Source organism: Gambusia affinis, linkage group LG05, assembly GCF_019740435.1.
Source record: "Gambusia affinis linkage group LG05, SWU_Gaff_1.0, whole genome shotgun sequence".
In the NCBI taxonomy this organism is placed as follows: Eukaryota; Metazoa; Chordata; class Actinopteri; order Cyprinodontiformes; family Poeciliidae; genus Gambusia; species Gambusia affinis.
The window spans coordinates 30,812,445-30,839,047 of NC_057872.1; the positions used below are offsets into that span (position 1 = coordinate 30,812,445).

The 26,603-nt window shown below is 41.5% G+C and overlaps 2 protein-coding genes across 7 annotated transcripts; both read left to right on the top strand.

The window, feature by feature from the left end:
• Nucleotides 1–646: 646 nt before the first annotated feature.
• LOC122831250 (ETS1-related protein) lies at nucleotides 647–7,505 on the top strand. Of its 3 annotated transcripts, XM_044117316.1 has the most exons (9): nucleotides 647–707; nucleotides 2,607–2,776; nucleotides 2,884–2,974; nucleotides 3,887–3,994; nucleotides 4,073–4,141; nucleotides 4,219–4,365; nucleotides 4,764–5,030; nucleotides 5,103–5,221; nucleotides 6,683–7,505. In XM_044117316.1, the coding sequence occupies exons 3-9, from the start codon at nucleotides 2,893–2,895 to the stop codon at nucleotides 6,947–6,949; spliced, it is 1,059 nt and encodes a 352-aa protein (XP_043973251.1). In that variant the 5' UTR covers nucleotides 647–707; nucleotides 2,607–2,776; nucleotides 2,884–2,892; the 3' UTR covers nucleotides 6,950–7,505. The 3 variants fall into 3 exon arrangements, with proteins under 3 accessions (XP_043973251.1, XP_043973254.1, XP_043973252.1); XM_044117319.1 differs by lacking the exon at nucleotides 647–707 and having other exon boundaries at nucleotides 2,635–2,776; nucleotides 4,076–4,141; XM_044117317.1 differs by lacking the exons at nucleotides 647–707; nucleotides 2,607–2,776 and having other exon boundaries at nucleotides 2,792–2,974.
• A 3,434-nt stretch (nucleotides 7,506–10,939) lies between these two features.
• On the top strand, nucleotides 10,940–26,262 carry LOC122831280. Of its 4 annotated transcripts, none has more exons than XM_044117360.1 (21): nucleotides 10,940–11,058; nucleotides 13,415–13,682; nucleotides 13,894–13,937; nucleotides 14,288–14,579; nucleotides 14,917–14,954; nucleotides 15,063–15,348; nucleotides 15,507–15,547; nucleotides 15,718–15,994; nucleotides 16,137–16,180; nucleotides 16,388–16,634; nucleotides 16,925–16,977; nucleotides 17,195–17,456; nucleotides 18,605–18,657; nucleotides 18,751–18,821; nucleotides 19,080–19,294; nucleotides 19,371–19,621; nucleotides 24,167–24,295; nucleotides 24,784–24,919; nucleotides 25,003–25,032; nucleotides 25,178–25,210; nucleotides 25,821–26,262. In XM_044117360.1, the coding sequence occupies exons 2-21, from the start codon at nucleotides 13,424–13,426 to the stop codon at nucleotides 26,117–26,119; spliced, it is 3,060 nt and encodes a 1,019-aa protein (XP_043973295.1). In that variant the 5' UTR covers nucleotides 10,940–11,058; nucleotides 13,415–13,423; the 3' UTR covers nucleotides 26,120–26,262. The 4 variants fall into 4 exon arrangements, with proteins under 4 accessions (XP_043973295.1, XP_043973296.1, XP_043973297.1 ...); XM_044117361.1 differs by having other exon boundaries at nucleotides 16,937–16,977; XM_044117362.1 differs by lacking the exons at nucleotides 16,925–16,977; nucleotides 17,195–17,456.
• Nucleotides 26,263–26,603: the final 341 nt, after the last annotated feature.

Here is a 26,603-nt window from a genome sequence, read left to right on the forward strand (position 1 = left end):
TGGACCTGAAATTAAACAAAAACATTTGGTAAGATTATGTTTTTGCAGTTCATACAGATTTCATTTATATTTTAACAACATTTGTTGAGCCGGTGAAAAAGAAAATGTATTTCAAAAAATCACAAACTAATTTTTGCATTTTTAATGTAATGAATTTTGTGATCTGCCAGTTTTGGAAAAAACTTTTTTATATATAAATTTTGGTTATATGTTATAATAATTGTATTTATATATAATTTTCTATTTGCATCAGCAGCTTTGGAGCTGCTTGAAATTTTCATGATTAAAAAAGATCAGATGATTTGGACCGAATCCTCTTGTCCTCTTGTCCTCCTGTCCTCTTGTCCTCCTGTCCTCTTGTCCTCTTGTCCTCTTGTCCTCCTGTCCTCTTGTCCTCCTGTCCTCCTGTCCTCTCCTGTCTCGCAGATTCCGCTCAGACTTATTTCTTAATCTCTTGTTGTAGATCTTCTCCCCTCATGTCTCTTTTTCCTCGTCACGACTCCTTTCTGTGCACGACTGCGCCGCCGCACTTCTCCAGATGCAGCCTGTCCCTGCGCGTGCGCGTGTCTCTGTGGCTGTGTGTGCGCATGTGCGTGAGCGCGCGCCGCAGAACGTGAGACTGTTTGTTTACTCAGGTCTCCGGGGTCAGCCTTATCTCCTGCAGCCACTCACGCCGAGATTTCTGACTTTCTACAGCAACTCCTTCTGTCAGTATGCGTGTGTGTGTGTGTGTGTGTGTGTGCGCGCGCGTGTTTTACGGGCCATTGTTTTGTCAAATGGTTTTAAAAGATCCAGGGATTTTTTCTGCTCTTGGCCTCCACCTCATTAAAAAACGCTCAGATTTCAAACAGGCGCAGCTGAAATGTGTTAAAGACATTCACACACACACACACACACACACACACACACACACACGCACACACACACACACACACACACACACACACACACACACACACACACACACACACACACACACACTGAATGACACTTAATACCTGTAGAGCAGACGTTGTAGCAGGTCAGACTTCACATGATATCTGGAAAAAAGACACAAAGCAGAATTATTTTCCTCCAGGCTTTTTAAAAATGCAGTAAAATAAAATTAAAGCAGATTTAAAGTGAACATTGAACCTCAGCATGCATTTAAAGGTCTACTGTCTAAGAATTGATTTCTTTTTGTTTTGCGTTAAATCAAACAAACCTGTTATTTAACTCAGAAACATTTAATTCAATTATTTGTTGCCAATTGAAGTAATTTAAGTCAGAACTTGGTTCTGATTTTAGACTTTAATTTAATGGAGATTTGCTGCCTTGTCAATATTTGTTTTAGGATGAGTTGGAGATTTTTGGAAAATAATAAAAAATAAATCAGACATAATCACGTTGGGACTCCTTAGAAAAAATATTTTAGTCTAAATGTTTTAACCTGAAAAAAAATAAAGGTTAAAAAAGAATCTCATTGATTTCAGAGGCACAAAAAAAAACTTATCTGTTATTATCAGTCTGAGGTTTTTCAGATGCTTTCTGAACCATAAAGAAATATTTAATACTTTATAATCAGATTTGGGATTGATAAAGAATCCTCCAGATTAGGATAAATAAATTCCTGAACATTTCTCCACAAACCTGTAAACCATCACAGCTTTGAACTTGAACCAAATCTTCTCATCAGTTCCTTTCCATGAAACTCTTCCAAACTTTACGAGCAGCGATTCTTCATCCGCAAATAAAGTTTTACTCTCTTATTTTATGTAAATTAACGTACAGTATGTGGATTATTTTACGTAGAGTATAAAGTGTTTAAGCCCAGACACAGAGCCGTGTGGAACACCACAGGAAACCTTCATTGATCTCCTCCTGGGATCTCCTGGGATCTCCTGGGATCTCCTGGGATCTCCTGGGATCATCTCCACTGTTTGGTGTCTAATGTAGATGTTACATATTAATTTTTTCATTATATCTTTCCAGCTTTTCTGTTTCGTTATTAAACAGTATTTTCTTTTATTTTCTTGTTGTTTTTTTAAAAGCCTGGAGTTGAATTATTTTACATCTTCAGATTAGAGATGATCAAATATAATCTTAAAAGTTTGAAATGTCTCTTTAAGCTGTAAATCAGACACTGACTTCGGCCATGTTTATTAATCACATTCATGATGAATGAAGCTGAACAGAAAAATGGAAACCAGTAACAGAAAACTCGCTTTTTTTCTCCAAATCTTGGCGCCCTGGGCGTGAGCCACGTCACCTATCTGAAAAATGAGCAACAAATAATGAGTTTATGGATTATGAGTTTCTGCTCCACTCGCTGTTGCTGCTCCTATTTTGCCTCAGCCTCCACTCTTTATGACAGTTTTATTCTAAACTTTAATATTTCTAAATGTTGAGACTGAATTATAAAAAGCTGTAATGATTTAATATTTTGCATTTCCCGCGCTTCTTCTTCCAATAAATAATGAGACACTGAATCATAAATAGTTCATCTGCGGTTTGTTTGCGGATCTTTTATGAATGAATGTTGGTCGCTGCTTCATGTGGGGAGGCTCTGTGTGTGTGTGTGTGTGTGGGGGGGGGGGCTCTGACGTAATCAGACCTCGGATCCGCAGGTCACGACGCGCCGCAGACCCGCGCCCCGCCCCGCGCCGCTGCGCCTTTATAAGCGGCCCGGAGCCCACCGACCACCAGGCTGAGCGCTGCGCTTCCACCGCCGCTGGGAGCCGCTTGTGGGAACGTTTGGGAACCTGGAGCCACAGAGGGGAACAACTTCAAACTAAAGGTTCGTTCTGCTCTTCATTCCAGTCAGATCCTGGTTCCTGAGTCCAAACGGAACATTTTCAGATTCAGGTCGAATCATTCGTGGCTGAAGCTGGTTTGTGCCTGCAGGAAGAGGAGATGGAGGTTTGTCACACTGGATTCTACACCGAGGACTTCAGCACGCAGGAAGTGCCTGCAGGCTTCGACTTTGCTTCTTATGGTGAGTTCAGGTTCTGCTGGTTCCTCTCTGACCCAAAGGAGGAGGAGGAGGAGGAAGGCTCTGCGTGTTTATCTGAGGTGTTTCCTCTGAGCTGAGCAGCTGAAGGACGCAGGAAGTGCCGCAGACTGTGTCATCACGTCTGTCAGAGGGCCTCAGCCAGACCCTGACCCGGACCGGGCCGGACCGGGCCGGGTGGTCAGGCTGAAGACTGGCTCCGTCTGTCGTCCCTAATCCTTTCCTCCAGATTTCCTCTTCCAACAGATTTAGAGTCCTGCCTCCTCTTCCTCCTCCTCCCATCCCTCCATCAGTGCTCTGTCACTCCCTCCGCTGGCGTTTCCTCCCCTCCCTCCCAGCTTCCTCCCTGCAGCGTCTCCATCCATTCATGTCATCAACACTCAGAGCATCACCGTTTCCTCCTCCTGATGAGGGAAACGGCTCAACACGCTGCTGCTTTCACAGTTATAGGAACCGTTTAAAGTTAGAAATAAAACTCTGCAGAGAGAATCTAAACATGAAGATGGTTCTGGTCTGGAGTGGAGGCCGGATCAGAACCAGGAGTTTGATTGATGCTGGTTCTTTCAGCTCCTGATGAAATGTTTGCAGCTTCATTTCATTTATTAAATCTGAAACTAAATTCTCATATTTTCCTGAAATGTTAAATCAATCAGCCTGCGATCGGCTCCGACCTGCAGGCGGAACATGAAAAGGTTTTATTAAAGTTTGCTGCTTTTTCTTTCTTTTACGGTCAACATTTTGACATTTGATCCTGGATGGGAGTCAACGGATCAGTCCTGGTCCGGACCTGGACTGAGGCCGGGAGGAACCATCTAACTCTGTGTGTGTGTGTGTGTGTGTGTGTGTGCGTGCGTGTGTGTGTGTGTGTGTGTGTGTGTGTGTGTGTGTGACCTCCAGACTGTCCAGGTGAAGACCCGTCCCTCCTGTTGGACAGTAAAGCCTTCGGGCCGCAGCAGTACTACCCAGAACCGTCTAAAGCTCCAAACCTTTACCACCACAGCAAAGGTAAAACCTCCAGACGCTTCCCTCTAACGCGCCGCTCTGCTCCGGGTCTGAATGTTCTGATGGGACCGTCTTCCTCAGCAGGTACCGCCGATACCGGACTCTTGAACCTGGACTCACACCAGGACTTCACCTGGTTGTACCCGGACGGTGAGGCCGGACCGCAGAGCGCTGACTGGCTGCCTCTGAGGTTTGTTTGGATGTCTGACCGTCTCCTTCATCCCCAGATGGTTTGACTCTGGACCAGAACCAAGCTGGGTACCAGGAGGCCCTGCAGACCTACCAGAACCTGCCTCAGGCCGGACCGTTCAGCCCGGGCCTGGACGGCAGCCACAGCCCGTTTCTGACCCGGAAAGGATCCAACCCGTTCCAGAGTGAGACCTTCAGCCCAGCAGCGGGTCTGGGGGCCGTTACACTGTAAAAAAACATTTATTCATCCTGTCAGGTCATTTTACAGTCAGATTGTCATCATGATATTTATGCATTTATAAAAGTCCAAACTAAATATTTCATGGTTTAGATTTAGTTTCAAACTGAATATTTAATTTGAAAGCTGAATGTTCACATTGTGATATTTAATCTGGAACTCTGACATTTCTAAATGTATGAATAACTTGGTGACAATATGACTGTAAAATGATCTGACAGGATAAATAAACAAAGTACTTCTGTGTTTTTACAGTGTAACTGTTCCGACTGGCTGCCTTTCATCCCAGCCCTCCCACATTCCCGGTATTCCCGTTTAACTCCGGGTCTTTCCGTGTTTCTCCAGATAAAAGCGATCAGAGTTTCTACGACTCAGACGGACACAGACAGGTTTCCTCCTTCTGGCCTGAATATTCACCTCCCAGCTTCACCTCCACCCCGCTTCACCCTCCTCCTCCTCCTCCTCCTCCTCCTCCTCCTCCTTCATCCTGCTCCTCGAACCCCAGCACTCAGCCTGCAGAGCACTACTGCCCCCGTGTGGCCAAACGCAAGAACACACACCTGCAGAGGCCAGAGAGGGAGGGGCAGGCAGCGGGAATGTCAGCGTATCCAGGTCTGAAGAATCAGAACCGGAAGGATTTCAGGTGAAGAGATGAAGCATTAACGTTCCTTCCGGGTTCTCCAGGTTCTGGTCCCATCCAGCTGTGGCAGTTTCTACTGGAGCTTCTCCTGGACTCCGCCTGCAGAACCTTCATCTCCTGGACCGGAGACGGATGGGAGTTTAAGATGTCTGATCCCACCGAGGTGAGGAACAGTCCAGGTTCTGGTTCTGGTTCTGGAACCAGAGACGAGGTTCTTCTCTGACCCGTTTCTTAATTTTGAAAACAGATATCTGAAGAAAAGTCGCAACAAACCAATAAAATAGATGAAAAGTTGATTTTGATTAAAATGTCATCAACTAATGTTTCAGTAGAAAAGCAAAGAGTCATAAAAATTATTCAGAAAAAGAATTTAAATAACCGAAAGAACAAAAAAAAACCCCAAATAAAAACAACATCTCTTACAAAAACATCACAGATAAATGAGGGTTTTATTTTTAAATGTGTTGTTCATTAATAATTATTGTTAGTTATTTGTTTTTGACTGGTAAAATACAACTTATTGATTAAATATTGATAGATAAACAGCCTGGTGAAAAACGTCACATCAGGTTTCAGATGAAAGGATTTCAAAAACTGAAAAGAGAAAAGAAATAAAAATAACACACACAAAAAAAACCTGTGTAAAATTGTTGAATAATTAGTTAAAACATTAAATAAATCTAAAATTTACCTGAAACATTCCTCAAAACCAGACTTAACTTCTGCTTTTCCATCTGTTTCTCATAAGAGATTTATTATGATTTATGAGATAATTAATCATGAAAAGAGTCATTTATATTTTCATGTTTTCAGTCAGAGTTCTGATCTCCACTTGGATCCGTTAAAAACTGGTAAAATATGAGATCTGATCAAAATGAAACGATTAAAATGATCTAATCTTATCTAAAGCTGCCACATTTACATAATACTTCATTAATCAACACACATCGTCTCTTTAAATGAACTAAAATGAAGAGCTGAAGGTTTAGTGTCTGCTAGCTGACAGTAAACCTCTGAGCATCATCAGCTGACGGACGTCATCAACCGACGCGCCGACATTTTAAATCCATGATTCTCTTCCACTCTGCAAACATCAGGTTGAAAAAACTCATCATCTTTACGAGAGAAGGAGCTGAAACTCTGAAAATACCGAACAGCAAAACGAACTTCTGAGGAATGTCTGCAGTTTGGAGGAAAACATTTCAAACTACCAAAACTTTCACTCTTCTTAGCTCTATGTTTAAACAGTTACAGATATTTAATGATATTTAATGTGATTCAGAGCTAACATCTGTCCTGACCTTTGACCTGGTCTGAGCTGCTGTGTCTCTACATCCAGACTAACAAATTCATCCCAGTTCAAATCAACATTTTCTGCTCAGAACAACAAAAATCTCAGCAGGAACCATTTGATGTTGATGTTGATTGGTTCATTTTCTACATTAATATTCCCATTGAGACGTTAAATGAAGTTCAAATATTCACTGAATTATTAAACTGCATCATCAGAACAGATCTTTGGGTTTGAAATCCATGATTTTCTCAACACACTGACCCTGTTAAGGCCCAGTATTATTTCAGATTCATAACTCAAACCTAATTCTGTGGTTTCTGGTTCCTGCAGGTGGCCAAGCGCTGGGGTCAGTGCAAGAACAAGCCAAAGATGAACTACGAGAAGCTGAGCCGCGGCCTGCGCTACTACTACCACAAGAACATCATCCACAAGACGGCGGGCAAGCGCTACGTCTACCGCTTCGTCTGCGACATGCAGGGCATGCTGGGAAAGACGGCGCAGGAAGTCCTGAGCAGCCTGAACGTCTCACCCACAAACACAGAGACGTGGCCGGCCTCCGGGGCGGCGCCGGCCGAGCCCAGCGCCGGGCCCTGGTGAGGGTCCAGTCGGGTCGGGAACTCTGCCAGAACCAGAACATCCTCAGAGGAGAAACCAGCTTCAGGAAATGTAGATGCTGCATTTCAGAGAGCAACCAGCAAAAACACACATCAAAAAACTTTGTTTCATGTAAAATGTTTGAAACGTCCGGACCAGAGAAGCACTGACGCTCAGAGGACCAGAGTAAATATTGTTCATAAGACTGTCTGTAGAGTTTTGTGCATTTATATTATTATTATTATTATTTTATACAAAACTCATTTCTACCTCCTTTGCTGCAGAGAAGAACAAGCCGGTGTTTCGTTCAGACACCTGGAGAAAATATTTTTATCTTCTTCTGATGAATATTTGTGTAAATAAAATTATTTCAGACGAAAATTGTGTTGAGGCTTGTTATATTTTTGAACCAGTAGGTGTCGCTGTTGGCTGATTCTTCCTGCTTATTGAACTATTTAACTGTATTTTATTTGAGAATCAAACGACATGAAGTTTTTCTGGATTGAGGTTTTTTTCGGTCCTGAAGCATCACAGCGAATAAACTGAACTGGAACATTTATGGTGAATTTATTTATTAATTTGGGTAAGTGATGAAATGACTGTAAATTTTTCACTGAAAAAGCATTTCATGTAGAAACATGGAAATTCAAACTATAAGCCATCAGTAAATATTCTGGTCATTTGTTCTGAATTGTATTTTTTTTTTTATAACAAAATGATGAGATTTTTACTGAAAAAAAAAACATTAAAACTTTAGACATTATAAACTGTTATCTTGTTTCACATTTTGACATGACCAAATATTTTAGTTTTATTTTTGTTTATGAATTATTTATATTTTCCTGGTTTCTGCTGCTGGTGTGTTTTTTTATGAGCTCATTGGAAAACCTGCTGGTTCCAGGAATCACCTGGCTGGAGCTGCTGACGTCATCATCATCACCATCACCTTCATCATCATCATCATCATCATCATCATCCTCATCACCTTCATCATCATCATCATCACCTTCATCATCATCCTCATCACCTTCATCATCATCATCATCGCATTTCTATATTCTTTACACCAAATGTTTTCTAAACATTAATGTTGTTTCCACATATCATCTCCAATGTCCGCTGGACTTCGGGTTGCTCCGTGTCAGCTGTTTGGGATTCCCCTCTGTAATTTCCCCTCAGAAAGCAGGAGGAGAATCCGGCTTTCTGATTGGCTGCCTGTCACATTCAACAGGCTGCGTTAAGCTCCCAGTGGGGAAAACCCCTGATTTAGATCGGAGCGCCACAACGATCTACCGTAACACACCACACACTACAGGATGATCGGTTATGAAACCACAAGAGACAATCTGAGAACATCAACGTTCTCAGATTGTCTTAAGGGGAAAATGTAGGAGTGAACTAACGTGTAGTGTGAACTATTGCATCAGGTAGTCGATGTTCCATCTTCTCTATTTAAATCTAATGATTACTGAAGGACAATATGGTTTACAGACTTCATAATCTGAACTCTTTTGGTTGAATCCAGTATTTATTTACACTTTGGTGTTTTTATTCAAGTACATTTTTGTTAATGGAGACTGAGAATCCATTTTATTTTTGGTTGTTTTGTTTATTTTATCAGTTCCAGTGTTAAATGTTCTTTTGAAAATAAAGTGTATCTATCTTTGGTTGGAAATCACATGAATTATTATATCATTTCCATTAAATCAGTGTAAAAAGGTCTTTAAACAATATTGTTGTTTATCACAATAGTTTTTGAGACAATTAATCACTCAGTAAAATTTATTGTAACAGGCCTTGGTAAAGGAAAACAGCCTTACCCACAATATTGATTATAGACATTTTAAGCAGGAATGATTGGAAATAAGCATCTTGTAGCTCTAAAGAACCACAAGTGTCCCATCAGAACATCTCACCTTAACATCATTGCCAACAAATTCTGTCCACGGTCCAGATGGCGTCTGAAGACAGACTTCTCTGATGATACAGTTTTTAAGTTAAAACTTATAAAGGGCATATTTCACAACATAAAATTGATAAACATGTATGAGAATGCAAGACAGTTGTGAGACAGAAAGGTCTCTTGATGGTCCAGCTTTAATTCATGTCCTGTTTAAAAAGAAACAAGACTGCTTAGAAAATGTTTGTGTCGGATTTCAGCCATTAAAATATTATTCACAAATTCAATTTGGATATTTACTGTTACATAAATATGAAGATGAATGCTGAACCTTTGCCTCCGTGGAACGACATACTGAACACATGCCACTTTCAAACTTATTCCTAAAACCTCAATGTTTTGATGAGGTTTTCATCTGTGAAGCCACTGATAGAATCAAGGAAGAAAATCTCCCTACCGTGTCGCTGCACATTCTTTCAACAGTTTTCAGACAGGAGTTCAGGATCTCTGAAGAATTGTAGAAATCATATTTTCACAACATAAAAAAACATTAAAATATATTTAAACTCACCTCCCCACTGATGTCCTGCGATATCATAACATATCTCTTCTAGCAAGTAAATTTTGTTGATATGCAACCTAATGCAAGTAACTTAACTGAATGAAGAACACATTTTAATCCATAAAAAAATAAAACAGAATACACAGATAAATGTTGTCTCAGTTTGGTTTTTTCTAACCTTAATTTGTTGTCTTGTATTAATATTTTTCATTTTTGGTTTTAAAGTACCTAACGGTGCACATAACTTCATTTTTATTCATGCCTGCTGAAATAAATGGGTAATATTACATTGCACATTATGATCAGTAAAACAGTACTTAATAATAGCCATTTCACCAAATACTTTGTTACTTGTGTCGTTTATTGGATACTTACTAAAAATATAATGAAGTAGTGCTACTCACATCTGGATATTAGTTTATAAAAATAGACTTTCCAGAAATTTAACATTGGTGTACAAAACATATTTAAAAAAGACTGACCTTTAAAAATAAAAGAAAACCCTAGAAAACTGGTAAGTATGTAAAAAAAAAAATCATATTTTTCAAGTGTAGTTTTCCATCCCGTTATGCTGAACCATAGCAGTTTGTGCTATATGGTTCTGTAACCTCGCTAATTGTGATCGGGTACTTCAGTCGGGTCTGTGTTGTGTTAATAATGAGCCAGGAGACAGGATGAGATGAAATGCTGTTTATCTCTCTGTGTGGAACAGGATAAGAACTGATCAGGGATCAGGATAATCACCGCGGGTACAGCACCTTACAAAGAATAGCATTTTGTTAGCATCAAGCTAACATAACATTTCACTAGAGCGTTAAGTCAGTGAACCTACCTCGCGCCCATTTCTCATGAACTGGCAACGAGCTGTCTGTGTCCACTACATTTAACGATACCAACCACCAGAAGGGGGCGCTGTTTCGCCCATTACACATTAGCCCAAACTTGGGAGTAATGACAAGTGGAATTCTCTACTACAACATTAACTATGTTACAACAGCAATAAATATCGTTTACCGGGAGAATCTCCTCTCCGTTCCGAATGTTGCAAATGGATAGGTGGATCTGTATAATAAAAATAAAAACCAAAGTTTGAGCATAGAATACATTTCTCAATTAAAAATGTTATCGACTTTTCTATTTTTATCTAATGTTGCCCTGCAGGATAATAATTAGCTATGCTACATGCTAAAATTAGCTTTCCCCTTTATGAATTACGAATTTCACTAGTTTACAGCTGTTAATTATATTTTCAACCTAATCTAGAAAAGCGTATTGATTTACTATGGGAAAAAATTTTAAGAAGGTAAAATTACCTTTTCTTGACTGTGGGTTTTGTTGATCGTGTGCCGAACACCAGTGGAAGAACCTCTTTAACTTCTTTCCTTCTTCTTCCTTTCCTCTTAACCCCGCGTCTTTAAGGTATTTATACTAATGATTATGAAAATAGCGCCCCCTTCATTTCCGGAATGCAATAGTCCCATTTCCAAATAAGGTATGGGGCTGAGGCTGACGGAAAGGTCCGGCCCCGCCCCTTTCTGTTTGCTGCAGCGAGGTGTACTTGGGTTTTACCAGCTGCTTTAAGAGGAAAATATGAAGGATTTACTGTAACTTTATGGATCAATCGGATTAATTTCAAACGAGCAACAGCAGGTAAAATTTTGTTAAACATGAAGTTGTTCTTTTTTGCTTTAAGTGTTTCAGTCGGTTCTACAACTTGCATTTCCTCGTTTGAACTCTTTGCTGTCGCTGGTGAACAGAAATAATTGAGTAAAAATCTAAAGAAAACGTTTTATATTCCGGATGTTTGGCGAATTTATTGTATCCACTGATCAGTGACGTGAACTGAGCTCTGATAGGAGAGATTATATACATAAAGAAAACAGATAAATGTGTCTAAACGTTTTTATTCGTGATAGTTTAAATAAACACATTTAAACCAAAAACCAAGCAGAGAAAGTTATGCCGAGAAACATGCCTGACGAGAATTGTGGTTCTGTTGGACCTCAGTGTTGATTATAACATACTATTGAAACAACTGGAGAGTTGGGTCGGACTCTCCGGTGTTGTGGATTAACTGGTTGAAATATATGCGCAGCACAGATGTTTCTAAAACTTAGGCGGCTGCGTTAATGCCTGTTGAAAAACGAAGAATTTGTAACAAATCCGTTTGCAAAACTTCCCTATAAATCCATTCATGCATATATTTTTAATGTCATAAATTTAATGGCTTTTCTATTTTCAAACAACACATTTATATATGTGAGGGAAAAGTCATCAGGATTTTTTTGGGAAATAAATGTACAAATATCTTATAAAATACATGAGAAATGGCCTGACCAGAATAAATGACAGAGATCTTCTTCACAGAGTTGGCAGAATGAACAGTTTGTGTCTTTTCTGTATCATTGAAGGAAAACCTTGTGAAAACTTGTGTGGATAAAAACAATGGATCACCTTAAAAGACACTTCCTTCATCTTATTAACAGTTTAATATTTAGACAGAAGACACCAGACTTTTTTCCAGTTCAGTTTGATGTGAAGTTATTGCAATAAGAGAAAACATTAGGAACAGAGATGATGTCCTTCTGGAATAAGGCATAATATATTCAAACTGTTGTTCTTTTTAGTGGAAAAACAAATTTGACCAACATAACAGGATCCAGACTGGGTGGAGTCAGAACAGAAACTATAGAGGATTTAAGAAGCATTATAACAACGTTAAAGCATCAAGAACAAAATAAGACATTAAGACGCCATCAGGACTGAAAAGCTGCTGAACCAAGATGATTCCATGTTCAAACCAATTTCCCAAGAATAAAGATTTATGTTTGTACAGAATGTCTCCATTGTTCCAAATATGATAATGATGGGGGAAAAATTGTGCTTGTAAATCAGAGAGCATTTGTTTGTGGAAATTATGAAATTTATAGGAAGTTTTTTAATGTTGTAGTTGGAAAGGAAAATAAAATTAAGGCCACCAAGTTCTGAGAATAAATAATCAGGTATAAAATTCCAGATTGATTAAAATCCTTCTTAGAGTTTTCCAGACAACAGTGGACCACACAAATTACTCACGTTTTTTATTTTTTGTACTGTTTTTTGTACAATCTCCTCTTCAGTTCAGCCTTATCAGTGGAGACACATTGTTGATGTTACCATTATAAAATAGCTGACAATTATGTATTAGCAAAGCTCAATGTGATTTTCACAGGAGGCGGAGCGTTGTTGTTAGCAGCTGCTGAAAGTAACTAAAAAGTTACTTTTAGTGTAACTTAGTTACTTGCAAGTCAAGTAGTCAGTAATATAACTAAGTTACTTTTTCAAGGAGTAATCAGTAGTCCGATTAAAGTTACTTTTTCAAAGTAACTATGCCATCACTGGTTTTGGCCAGAGCAGGGCTGAAGGTGGAGTTTTTACAACTGAACTGTGACATGGAGCTCATGTCACAGTTCGGGGGTTGTGGGGGGGGAAGCAGGCATTGTGGTCCTTGGAGGGGGGCTCACCCTTTCATACTTTGAAAACCCCTTCTTTAGAGAAAACGTGATAAACTGTCACCATGGACAGAGTTTTGTTTTAATACAATGTCACAGTATTCCAGTATTACTGCAGACAAACTGACATTTCTCCTGTCTAGGAACAGTGAGGATCAATGACAGAACACCACTGCACTTTACAGAAACCTACCAAAAACAACAAGAGAGCAATTTAACAGAGAAAACTCTTGTATTTCAAAGTGTACAGAAAAATGGCACGAAAAAAAAATCTGACTTTTTAAGACGTTGTGGACTCGATATGTATGTGACATCAGAACTGATGATGATTGGGACCGGACGCCTGGAGAGGAAAAACATTTCTTGTATATTAGGAGGAAGAAAAAAACTTTTTGGTTGAATTTAAAATAACTTTTGATTCAGAAACAATCTGTGTTGCTGAAACTGACGGTGATGCTGCGTAAAACATCCAGTTTGCAGCATTAATGTTGAGGTTTTTGTGTTTTATTGTCCAGGTTGGAACGATGGAGACAAGCGAGCTTCTGGTTGAAACCCTGAAGCAGCTGAACCTGGAAGAGTTTGGAAAGTTCAGGACTTTGGCTGAAGCAAAGCTGAGCTTGGTGACCTCCAGCAGCCTGGAAGCAGCAAACGTTCAGGATGTTGTTGATGTGATGGTGAAGAGCAGCAGTGCAGGATGTGTGGAGGCCGTCAGAACCGTTCTGATGAAGATGGACCGCTTGGATCTGGTGCAACGATTGTCAGCTACTGACTCAGGAGCAAAAGGTGAAACAGAGGAGAGAGAAATGTTTCCTCCTGAATCTGTTTCAGGAAACCTTGTTAGGAAATGAAACTTATTCTGATCAGTGAAAGTTGTCAAGATAAATGAAAACATGTTGGAAAGATTTTGTTGCTGTTGTGAAACTTTGTGGTTAAAATTTTACAGTCCAGATGCAAAAACTTCTGCTAATCTGAATGTTTCTATTTTTCTTGTCAGATAAACTTTCTGTTGATGAAGAACGACTTTCACTGGACCAGAGGGTAAGTAAGGCTGCAGGATGTGACTGCAGAGGTCAACTGATACTCAGACCAGGTGAAATTATCTGAGACACACATTTATTAAACATTCAAATAAATTATATGTAAAAATCCAGGTGCTTGTTTCAGGTTGGGTTGCATTAGATGTTGAGGGAAATTTAGTTTTCTTGGAAAAAACCAAGGAAACCAAATAAAATCCAGATAAATGTTTCTTAGTAATACGGCTCATAAAATAGAAAACTGTCACTTATATAATCAGGATTTATGTCTTACACTTTTCATCCATATTTATCTTTATTTATCATGGCTGAACATTTTTTCCATTTTGTTTTTATTTCCTTTGATTCTTCTAGATAGAAAAGCTGAGCCGTGATTTTAACCTGCTGTTGGAAACACTGAAGCATCTGAGTGATGTTGAGGTCCAGGACTTTAAAAGACACCTGAGAGTCAGGAGCTCTAGGTCCAGACCTCGGTACTCGCTGCAGGAGCAGCCAATATGGATGGAGAGTAAAGACCTGCAGGATGTTGTGATTTTCATTATTCAGACCCATAGAAAAAAGTCTTTAATGGTGACCAGAGATGTTTTAGAGGGAATCAGGAGGGAGGATTTGGTCCAGAGGCTCAGCAGCAGCTCAGCCTCCAGAGGTAAGATGATAAAAACTGGAGATTTAGAAATCAGTCATACACGGTTCTTAACATGTTCTATATCCTCAGTCTTACTTTAACAAGGTGAGATCAGCAGTGTGATCAGAGTTAGGAAGGTGAGTTAATGATGAACCAGAATGTTGGGCTTCATCATGTTAGACAGCAGTTAGTGGCAGCTGCTGCATCTATGAGAGAAACAGAGTTAAACCAGAGAGACAGACAGACGGATCATCAGTGCAGAGGTCACCAACTCTTCTGAACTTGATCCTGAAGAACATCTACCAGTTGATGTACTTTTTATATATTTCATGCTCATATTTTCATTTGTTTTACTCAGAGATGCCGTTGGGAAAACAACCTGCTCTGATCCATAAAGTGAGTAAATCTTGATTTCCCAGATCAGTGGACAGCAGAGGATAATTATTCTGGTTATTCTCGTCTCTCTGTGAAGAAACATCCTGAAAATGTTCTTGAATCTCCAAGGTGGCGACCATGACAGCTGTTAAAGACGTTCTTCTGGAAACTCTGGACGATTTAAATGAACCTGAATTCAATGAGCTAAAACTGTTACTGCAGTTCACAAACTTCCAGAGAAATATTCCACTATTGTCATGGAATGGACTTTATTCTGCAGACAGAACCAGGATGGTGGATCTTCTGGTTGATAAATGTGGTAAACAATCTGTGGAGGTGATCAGGGAGGTTCTGTTGGACCTGAACAGAACCGATCTGGTGCTGAGGCTGCCTGAGACCAGCTCATCATCTAAAGGTACCAGATGATTGGATCTTTAACATCTGATGAAACTCAAACATCTATCAGAGCTTCAAGCTGGATTAGTTAGTGTCTGTTTTCTGATTGGTCCAGAATAAAATGAATTTAAAGCAGAATCTGTGAAAACTGATCAATGTTTCATCTTTTCTCCTCAGAGAAACTTTCTATGAAGCTGAACTCTGCTTTTCTCCAGAAAGTGAGTTATGTCAGTTTTTACTGAATAATGTCATCTTTATCCTGAGGAGTTTGTTTCTTCTGGAGTTAAATCAGCTTTTGGTTGCTGCACATGAAGAAGAAACTCCTGGTTCGATGAAAAGAGCTCTGATGTGTTTCAGCCCTGAGAGATGATGAGTTTTTATTCACTAGGTGGAAAAGTTGGAGTTTGTGACGGAGCTGCTGCTGGAAACACTGGAGGAGCTTCATGAAAAAGAGATCAGGAAGTTCCTGGAAATCACAGAGAGTAAAATTGACCATCTCAGTGGATACATGCTGTTTTACCATTTTCCAAATGTACGATACATTGTGGTGGGTTTGGTGCTGACTTATTTCCACCAGTCAGTGGAGAAGACCATGGATGCTTTAAAGGAGATGAAGAAGGATGATCTGATAACGAAGCTGTCAGACAGAAGCTCAGGACTTAAAGGTTCAACATTTCAGACTAAAACATCTCAAACTTTTCAAAATGGCTGATTACAGTGTTGTGATGTTTCTCTGCATGGTTTGGATCACATCGTATTGTGTTGCACAAAGAAGTGAAACTTTCCTCCTTCCTGTTTTCTCCTCAGAGAAACCTTCTGCAGGTCAACATGGTTCTGCTCTGATCCACAAAGTGAGTAAAGAGACATCAGGAGTTTATTTCATGTCCTTCAGGTGAAAGAGTTAAAACTAAGATCATTTCTAACCTCTGTGATTTAATTTCATAGTTTGGCTCTGAGGAAATAAGCTGCAGTTTACTAATGTGACGAATCTTAGCCGCCATGTTTGTGATTTTCCCCTGAATGAAGCAGATTTCTCTGTAATGAACTGAATGTTTCAGGTGGCAACGATGGCGGCTGTTAGACAGCAACTGCTGGAAACTCTGGACAAATTAACCCAGGAGGAATTTATGGAAAAGTTTAAAGACAGTTTATCTGAGTTTTCAATAAGATTGGAGTTCACAACAAAGAAAGCAGAATATATTGATGAGATGATGATGAAGTTTGGCCAGCAGTCGATGAAGATGATCAAAGATCTTCTGATCAAAGTAAACAGAAAAGATTTGGCTGAGAATCTTCAAGAAACTGGTGAGAATCAAACCTGCTGATGTCAAAGGTGTTGATGTGTTTCTGCTTGTCTGCATGTTTGACCATTAATACCAACTGCCTGCCTCATAATATGAGGACAGCAAGTAAACAGAGAACAAGAAGGGACCAATCCCAGCAATCAATCAATCAATCAATCAATCAATCAATCAATCAATCAATCAATCAATCGACCGACGTTTCATTATATTATGGGGTCGAGAGTGGAACGTTATCATTTGTTCCACTGTATATTCTGAATCTTTTATAATTGTTTTTGTTTGTTTTTATAGTTTTTTTCTCAGAGAAATTATTTGTGGATGAAGGAGATTTATTTCTGAAGCCAGTAAGTGTGATTTTATTTAACAAAGATTCAGTGAATTCAGCTTTAATGTAACTTCTAACCATTGATCATCATAAATTTAACAACGTCAATCATTTTAAAACATTTTTACACGTTTAAGAGAAATACAGGTGTGGCTCAGCTAAAGTTCTGCTGTTGCTGCAATATTAATTAAATCCAGTTAAATAGACTAAAAATCTGGTTTTAATTCTTGTTTCAGAAAACAACCACAGCAAACGTTCATCTGGATCTTTTTGAGATTCTTCATGAGTTGGACTGGAGGACTTTAATGACATTTAAGTTACTTCTTCGGTTCACATGCTTTGATCTGGGCGTCCAGCAGATTCAGGATGTCCATCTAGACCCAGTGAACCCAGCACAGACTCTGGTGGGTCTGATGGTGAAGGAGTTTGGTCAACGGTCAGTTGAGATAGCCAGAGAGGTTTTAGCAGACATGACTGATCTGGAGGTCACATCCAAAGGTAGGAGCTGTGAAATATTTCCATTGTCTTTTTATGACCCATAATTGGCTTGAAACTGAAACGGCTCCATGAGAGAAACCGATTCATCTCCTCATCTACCTCAGCTCTTTTTAGAAAAAGGATTCAGTTCTGTTCAGAATAACAGAACTGAACTCGAAGCAAAAGCTTTTAATTTCATACAAACCTTGAAAACTATTTTCTTTCTGATCCCATCAAAAGAAAACCATGATCAAATTTATACTGTCTGTATGGAAAATCTGGCAAACAGGAATATCAGGCTGTCCAATAAATAGCTTTTCTCTTCACCTACTGAAACATTCATGGCATAAAGCACAACATGCAGGAAGGTGTTGTAGTATATAAATATTAGTTATGAAAGGATTTCAGCCGACTAACGTCTGGCACCTGTGAACAGATATTCCTCCAGGATGACTAGAAAACATTCTGTTCCTCATTCTCTTCTTGTCGCTCCACAAGTTTTCTGGTGAATGAAGGTCTGGGGAACAGACAAACTGCTCTGTAAACGGAGTTTTGTTGGTCGGGAACCAAGATGAGGTTCCTTACAGGTGTGTTGTTGAAACAAATATTCCAAACACATGAACTATTTGGCGTGAGGCATCATGACATCCTCATGATGCCTCTACTGTAATTGAGTCAGTAGAGGATCCACTGGGAACCCCCCACTGGGATCTGGTTTCCACGTTGTTTTGGATAAAACTGATTCTGACTTTGAATTGATTCACTGCTGTTTGACCCCTGACCTTTTCCATGACCTCCTCTAGTTTGAATATTGCAAAGTGTCTGCAGAAGAATGAGCAGACTCTGATTAAAACAAATGCACAAAGTTTTCATAACTTGACAAAAAGAAATCATCTAAAACTTTTTAAAACCATTTTATTTCAGTCTTTATGGAGCATCTTTGTTACAGCCACATAGTAACAGAAAACATGTCAGAGTAAAAGTCTTGTTGACCTTCAACAAATGGTTCTGTGGTTATGAAGCTGTAAGAATTGATTTACTTGTTTCCAATTTGCTTTCCTGTATTTTGTGCATTAATGAAGTCTTGAGAATAAAGTTGGCACATGTTCAGATTTAATACAAAGAATGATTTCTAAGCTTTAATTAAAATATTGTGTTTCTCTAAAAAGGGATTCCAATGGATTTGCGACTCAAACATGCAGAAACAGTCAATTCCCAAAAGGTAGTTTTATGTTTGATTTTCTCATTTTATTATTTTATTGACCTTCACGTAACATCTTGGCTGGTTTGTAAAACTGATTGTTCTCCTCATCAGGACTCCAGCAGCTGGACTAAAGTTGAACCTGAGATGAAAACTGCAGATCCAGACGAGGCTCCAGCTTACAGGTGAAAAATAATGTTCCTCCCAGTACAACACCAGTAAACCCAGTCAGTTGCAAAGGCAGACGAGAGTTTTGTACATACACACACTCCCTTCTATGAACAGTTTGGAGGCACCAATAGATCTAACTTATGTTTTTAGACTATGAGGAATCCGTCCAGCAGGCCGTTTAAATTACAGGAAACTAAACTGAAAATTTCTCCTACATGCAGATAAACAGAGAAATCATCACATTTTCTTGTTTTATTGAAACGTTATTTCAGCCTCCAGAGTGAAGCCGGACACTTTGAGTGCAGCGTCTCTGGTCTGCGCTGGTTCTGTTCAGAACGGGTCGTCTTTAGGTACCGGTTCTGCTCCTGGTTCGGACACATGGAGAGGATGGAGAGCAGAGGATACCGGCCTGCTGGTCCTTTACTGGACATCAGTCTGATTACTGGGAGGATGGCGGAGGTGTTCCTGCCTCACTGGATCTGTGTCGGTAGGAGAACATGATGGTACCAAACCTTTTAACATCATTGACCCAAAACTTTTCCTCCTCTTTGTGTTTTCTTCAGATGACGTCCCTGAACCTTTGGAGCAGTTTGCTGTCCTCCACATGGACGACTGTGGAGACGTTGTGGAGAAAGTCTCTGAGGTCTCACCGTCACACGTCAAACTGACTGAACCCATTTTCTCTCCCAGAGCGGTTCTGATGAGAGTCGGCATTCCTATGAAAGTCTTCTGCAACATGTTGCTCTATCGGACCAACACGGCTTTCCTCACGTTGCATGTTTACCTCATCCCACGCGACCCAGCTTTACAGCAGGTAAATAATGCTGAGTTTATGGTAGAAGGAGTTCATCCATCCATCGTTCTTCTTCCGTTTATGCGGGTCGGGTCGCAGGGGTAGCAGCTTCAGAAGGGAGGCCCAGACTTCCCTCCCCAGCCACTTGTTCCAGTTCCTCCAGGAATCTCAAGGCGTTCCCAGGCCAGCCGAGAGACATGGTCCCTCCAGCGTGTCCTGGGTCTTCCCCAGGGCCTCCTCCTGCTGGGACGGGACATGAACTCCTCACCAGGGAGGCGTCCAGGAGGCATCCTGACCAGATGCTCCTCAACTGGCCCCTCTCGATGTGAAGGAGCAGCAGCTCTACTCTGAGTCCCTCCTGGATGACTGAGCTTCTCTCTCTAAGGGAGAGCCCAGACACCCTACGGAGAAAACCCATTTCTGCCGCTTGTATCCGCGATCTCGTTCTTTCGGTCATGACCCAAAGCTCATGACCATAGATGAGGGTGGGAACGTAGATCGACTGGTAAATCGAGAGCTTCGCTTTTTGGCTCAGCTCTCTCTTCACCACGATGGACCGGTACAACGCCCGCTTGACGGCAGACGCTGCACCAATCCGCCTGTCGATCTCCCGCTCCCTTCTTCTCCCATTCGTGAACAAGATCCCGAAATACTTGAACTCCTCCACTTGGGGCAGGACACCCCCCCTGACCCGGAGAAGGCACTCTACCCTTTTCCGGCTCAAGACCATGGCCTTGGATTTGGAGGCACTGATCGCCATCCCAGCCGCTTCACACTCGGCTGCAAACCGCTCGAGTGTGAGCTGCAGATCACGTCCTGATGAAGCCAAAAGGACCACATCATCTGCAAAAAGCAGAGATTTGATCCTAAGGTCACCAAAACGGATCCCCTCAACACCCTGGCTGGTCCAGAGATTCTGTCCATAAAAGTAATGAACAGAATCGGTGACAAAGGGCAGCCCTGGCGGAGTCCAACTCTCACCGGAAACGAGCCCGACTTACAGCCGGCAATGCGGACCAGACTCTGACACCGGTCCTACAGGGACCTGACAGCCCGTATCAAGGAGCCCGGTACCCCATACTCCCGGAGAACCCCCCACAGGGTTCCCCGAGGGACACGGTCGAACGCCTTCCCCAAGTCCACAAAACACATGTAGACTGGTTGGGCGAACTCCCAGAACCCTCCAGGACCTGCTGAGGGTGTAGAGCTGGTCCAGTGTTCCACAACCAGAACCAGAACCACACTGCTCTTCCTGAATCCGAGGTTCGACAATCCGACGGACACCTCCTCTCCAGAACCCCCGAGTAAGAGTGTGACCCCCCTGTAATTGGAGCACACCCTCCGGTCCCCCTTTTTGAACAGGGGGACCACCACCCAGGTCTGCCAATCCAGGGGAACTGCCCCCGATGTCCATGCGATATTGCAGAGTCTCGTTAGCCAACACAACCCCACAACATCCAGAGCCTTAAGGAACTCCGGGCGGATCTCATCCCCCCCTGGGGCCCTGCCACCGAGGAGCTTTTTAACCACCTCGGCGACCTCGACCCCAGAGATTGGAGAGCCCAACCCAGAGTCCCCAGGCTCAGCTTCCACAATAGAAGGCATGTCGGTGGGATTGAGGAGGTCTTCGAAATATTCTGCCCACCGGCCCACAACATCCCGAGTTGAGGTCAGCAGCACACCATCCCCACTGTAGACAGTGTTGGTGGGGCGTGCTGTGGTGGCATAGGGGATAGCGCAACCCACATTTGAGTCCTTGACGCGCCCGTCGCGGGTTTGATTCCCGGACCCAACTGACATTTGCCGCATGTCTTCCCCCATCTCCTTCCCCTTTCCTGTCAGCCTACTGTCATATAAGGGACACTAGAGCCCACAAAAAGATCCCCTGGAGGGGAAAAAAAAACACTGTTGGTGCTGCACTGCTTCCCCCCCGAGACGCCGGATGGTGGACCAGAATCGCCTCAAAGCCGTACGGAAGTCCTTCTCCATGGCCTCTCCAAACTCCTCCCACACCCGGGTTTTTGCCTCAGCAGCCACCCGAGCCGCATGGCGCTTCGCCCGCCGGTACCCATCAGCTGCTTCCAGAGTCCCACAGGCCAAAAAGGCCCGATAGGACTCCTTCTTCAGCCTGACGGCTTCCCTCCCCGAAGGTGTCCACCAACGGGTTCGAGGGTTGCCGCCACGACAGGCACTGACCACCTTGCGGCCACAGCTCAGATGAGCCGCCTCGACAATGGAGGCACGGAACACGGTCCACTCAGACTCCATGTTCCCCACCTCCCCGGGACGTGTTCGAAGTCAGTGGACAGCTCCACGCCTCTCTTCATCCGAGTGTCCAAGACATACGGCCGCAGGTCCGATGAAACGATGACAAAGTCGATCATCGAACTGCGGCCTAGGGTGTCCTGGTGCCAAGTGCACATATGGACACCCTTATGCTTGAACATGGTGTTCGTTATGGACAATCCATGACAAGCACAGAAGTCCAACAACAGAACACCACTCGGGTTCAGATTGGGGGGGCCGTTCCTCCCAACCACGCCCCTCCAGGCCTCACTGTCATTGCCCACGTGAGCATTGAAGTCCCCCAGCAGAACAAGGGAGTCCCCAGGTGGAGCACTCTCCAGTACCCCCTCTAGGGACTCCGAAAAGGGTGGGTAACCTGAACTGTCATTCGGCCCGTAAGCACAAACGACAGTCAGGACCCGTCCCCCCACCCGTAGGCGGAGGGAGGCTACCCTCTCGTTCACCGGGGTAAACCCCAACGTACAGGCGCCGAGATGGGGAGCAACATGTATGCCCACTCCTGCCCGACGCCTCTCACCTTGGGCAACTCCAGAGTGGAAGTATGTCCAGCCCCTCTCAAGGAGACTGGTTCCAGAACCAGAGCCATGCATCGAGGTGAGACCGAGTATTTCTAGCCGGAACCTCTCAGCCTCACACACACTAGCTCCGGCTCCTTCCCCACCAGAGAGGTGACATTCCACGTCCCAAGAGCTTCTGCAAACGAGGATCAGACCGCCAGGGTCCCCTCCCTCGGCCGCCACCCAACACACAATGCACCCGACGCCGTTGGCCCCTCTCACCGGTGATAGGTGGTAGAAGGAGTTTTCATATATAGCTCATATTTCTGTCTAACTCATTTTTCTAAACTCCAAAATATTCTTACTCAGTTATTAAAATGCAACATTTCTAACCTCATGCAAAGGCTGTCGATGGCTAACATCGTTAGCTGTGAGATTCCAGCTAGCTGTGGCTAAACAGTGCACAATTTTCCTCTTCTTCTCTCCTTTTCATTTCTTTTCTCTGTCCAAACTGTAATGCTGGTACCGGGTCTTACAGACCATCAGCCACAAAGTCACGTCAGGTTCAGTTCAGCCAATTTAGTAGAGACATAACTGACGCGACTCACCTTTTATAGCCTTAAAATAACCTGCTCTCCAGGGCCGGTCCAAGCCTTCTTGGGGCCCTGAGCAGCTGTTTTTGAGTGGGACCGGTTCTGCTTCTGGTGGCCCATGCCAACATGTCAACACCAACTGATTTATCATTTCTAATTAGCTCTATGTGTGTAACACACATACTATAATTAGCATAATTTGTAGTTAGCATACATGATACCATTATTACTTTTGATTTTAACCTTACAGTAGCAACAAATATTTTTTTTAAATATATAGTAGTGTTTAAGTGCACCATTTTATTTTAATGATTTGAAAGTAACATCAGTTGATAAACATTAAATTTAATATCTATATCTCCAACAGTGGCAGCAGCCATCAGTAGGAAGAGCTGAATCATTAGTATTTATAAAAAAACAATACAGAAATAGTTTTTCCATGTGCAATAGCATTTAGTTAGCAATATTCAATGTTATTAAAATATATGTATATTTGTCTTTTATGGTAGTTTGGTGCTCTTTGGAGGCCCCTGTAGTGTGGGGGCCCTATGCAACCCCGTAGCTCGCTTATTCCTTGGTCCGGTCCTGCTTCGCTCTGCCTTAACTTAATGAGTGTAGCTGACCCCCAACTCCTGACTCCAGCACAAAGGAACGTTTTCCCCGGCCGTCAGTCCTTAAACGGGACGCGAGACGAGCCCAGAGTCACCAGTCAGCTGAGATCTGAAAGTTTTTTCTCCTTTGGGTCTGTTTACACGGCAGGACCAAAATGGATCAGTCTGGACCTGGATCAGAACACATCCAATGCTTTTTGCATGTTTGTTGGCCAGAACTAAACATTTCAGAGTCTTTCTGCTGAACTGAGTGAAAGTGTTAGGCACTCCCCCTGCTGGTTGTATTTGGTTCTTACATCTTCAGAATTCAATTAGACTATCGTATTTTTACACCCAAATTAGTGTAAATTTAAATAATATTGTTGAAGTCTGTAAAGTATACAACATGCTGATATGTTCGGAGTCATAGTAAATATTTCTCTGGCTAAAAAATGAACTCATTTCAATCCATCTGATTCACTTAGAAGAATCACAACTTTTAGCTGTTTGAGAAACATTTCCATGATTCTTATGATACATAAATAATAAACTTGTGTTGTTGATTGTGTTTGTTTGGAGGAAATGGACCAAAGGGAAAAATCTTATGGATACAAAGTCATCCGAAAGCCAGATCCAGACCGGCCTCTGAAAATGTCTGAATACTTCGTCCTCACAGCAGATCTGAAAACGGCTGAAGTTTGTCCTGAGGTGAGATTCCACGTCTGTGATGCTGAATACGATTCGCTCAAGTTTATGTTGATATTAATCCTGCATTTCAGACCAACACTGGAAAGATGCAGCAGCTACAACCTGATCTCATTGGCTCATCTGTTTCAGTGGGGTGTTATAAACTATTTATGAGCAATCAATATCTTACTTTAATTAGGCCAGTGTCTTGCAGACGGGAGAATGGAACAGAAACAGCAGATTCATCAGAATATGAGATTTTAAACATTAAAAACATTGTAAAGCTGCTAAGTGATGTAACTAAGTCATATTTATTGTATTTACATTATTTTCATCTACAGAGTTACCATTAACTCGGGGCAGAAAGTTTCAACCAGTCACTGATTCTGCTGCTGCATTGTGTGATTGCTGCTCTCTCTCTAGTGACAGTAAATGAGAGGGAATCCTTATGAGACTCAAATCTTCAATATCACCGAGATTTTAACTTCCCTCCTTTCCTGTGTGAACAGAGACTAAAGCTCAGGTACGACCCCAAAAGGCCAAATTTCTTCGAAGTGTACATTAAAAATGCAGACACAGACTTCCAGATGAAACTCTCAAAAGCAAAGCAGCCCAACCCAGTGTGGAGCTGCACACTTCGAAAAGGTCGCTAAAACAGCCACGCTGTCACCTTCATACTCTGCTAAAAATAATCCTGTAAATGTTAATTTACTTTGTTTGAATTTCAGATGAATACCACAAAACTGAGGACAGAGAAGGTAAGAGATTAGACCCTTCATTTCTGCAGATAAACAGCATTTTGGGTTTTAGATAAATTTCTAAGTGTTAAGAATGAATCAATATTCTGGAGTTTTTAGTTTCAATGAAGGAGAGAAGGAAAAGTAACAAACATTTCTTCTGCAGGTGGATCTACTGGAGTCACTTATTCACACAGTGGTAACTTTGTTTTTAACAGCTCATTAAAAGAAAGTTAGTTACTGATTGTGTTTTTAATAGTTTCTGTTGGTTTTGTCCTCGGTGAAACATCACGTGGATGAACATCCGTCTCCTCTCACACAAAAAGTGAGTCATTTTCCTGATTTCATTTTTGGATGAATGTTTTTCAGACCTTCAGGTTTTATTTACTTCGTATTGAATTTCCTGATCTCTGCTTTTGTTTTCATTTTTCTGCCTTTGCCTCTTATCTGGTTTTAAATTACTCAGAGTTAAGATCCCAGTTAAACAAACTGGTTTGATGGTTGTAACTTAATGGGCGCTGCCTGCAGGTTTCTGCTCTCCCTGCTCAGAGTTTTAACTAGTTTCACTGTTTCTGTCTCATCTTGTTTCCTGATGAGGATTTATAACTTTATTTCAGCTGCATTGAGTTTTGTTCCACTTTTACGTTTTTTTTCTTGTCATTAACTTCCTGCTTCTTAGTCTCCCTCATTGTTCTTTACTCAGTCAGGGGAAAACCCCTCCCACTCTACTAAATAAATTAAGATGCTGTTTAATTAGAGATGCAATTAAACTGATTTACTTTCATAAAGTTTGTTTCCATGTCGCCAGGCGGCATCCCTGCGCTCGGACAGAGAGAAGCTCCTGGAAGTGATTGAAAATCTGAATCAGCAGGAGCTGAAAAGGTTCCGGTTTTTCCTGAAGGACGTTGAGGCGTTTGGCTGCGGAGCAGACGGAGGAGCCGCTCCGCTGAGCATCACAGCCGGTCAGCTGGAGAACGCAGACGCCTTAGACCTGGTGGATCTGATGCTGCAGACCTTCAGCCAGCAGGCTGTGGAGAAAACCAAGGAGGTTCTCAGGAAAATACCCAGGAATGACCTGCTGGAGGCGCTGTCTGGAAGCGGCTCCTGATCCAAACAGGAACCACTTCCAGACAAATTCAGGACAAACTCCAGAAACATTTCACACAAATAAATACATTCAGATTTTTCCCCCTTTTTTTTCTGTGGATGATTTTCTTTTTTTTAGAGCAAATTATCAAATAAACTTTTGATGCAAATATTTTTATTTTTTTTTAGTTGTTTTTTTTTTTTGTTTTTGCAGACTTTTGTGTGTATATATATATATATATATATATATATATATATATATATATATATATATATATATATATATATATATATATATATATATATATATATATATATATATATATATATATATTTCCATCCATTTGTTGGAAGCTCTGGAATTTGCTTTTGACATTTTTCAGGTTTAAATTGTTACAGAAAAAAAGAAAACTGAGAAATTAAAAGAAAGTTTGATTTCTTTTTTATTTCCAGACTCTTTTTTCCCATTTTCTAAAGATCAGTGATAAGAAAAAAATCTTAACATT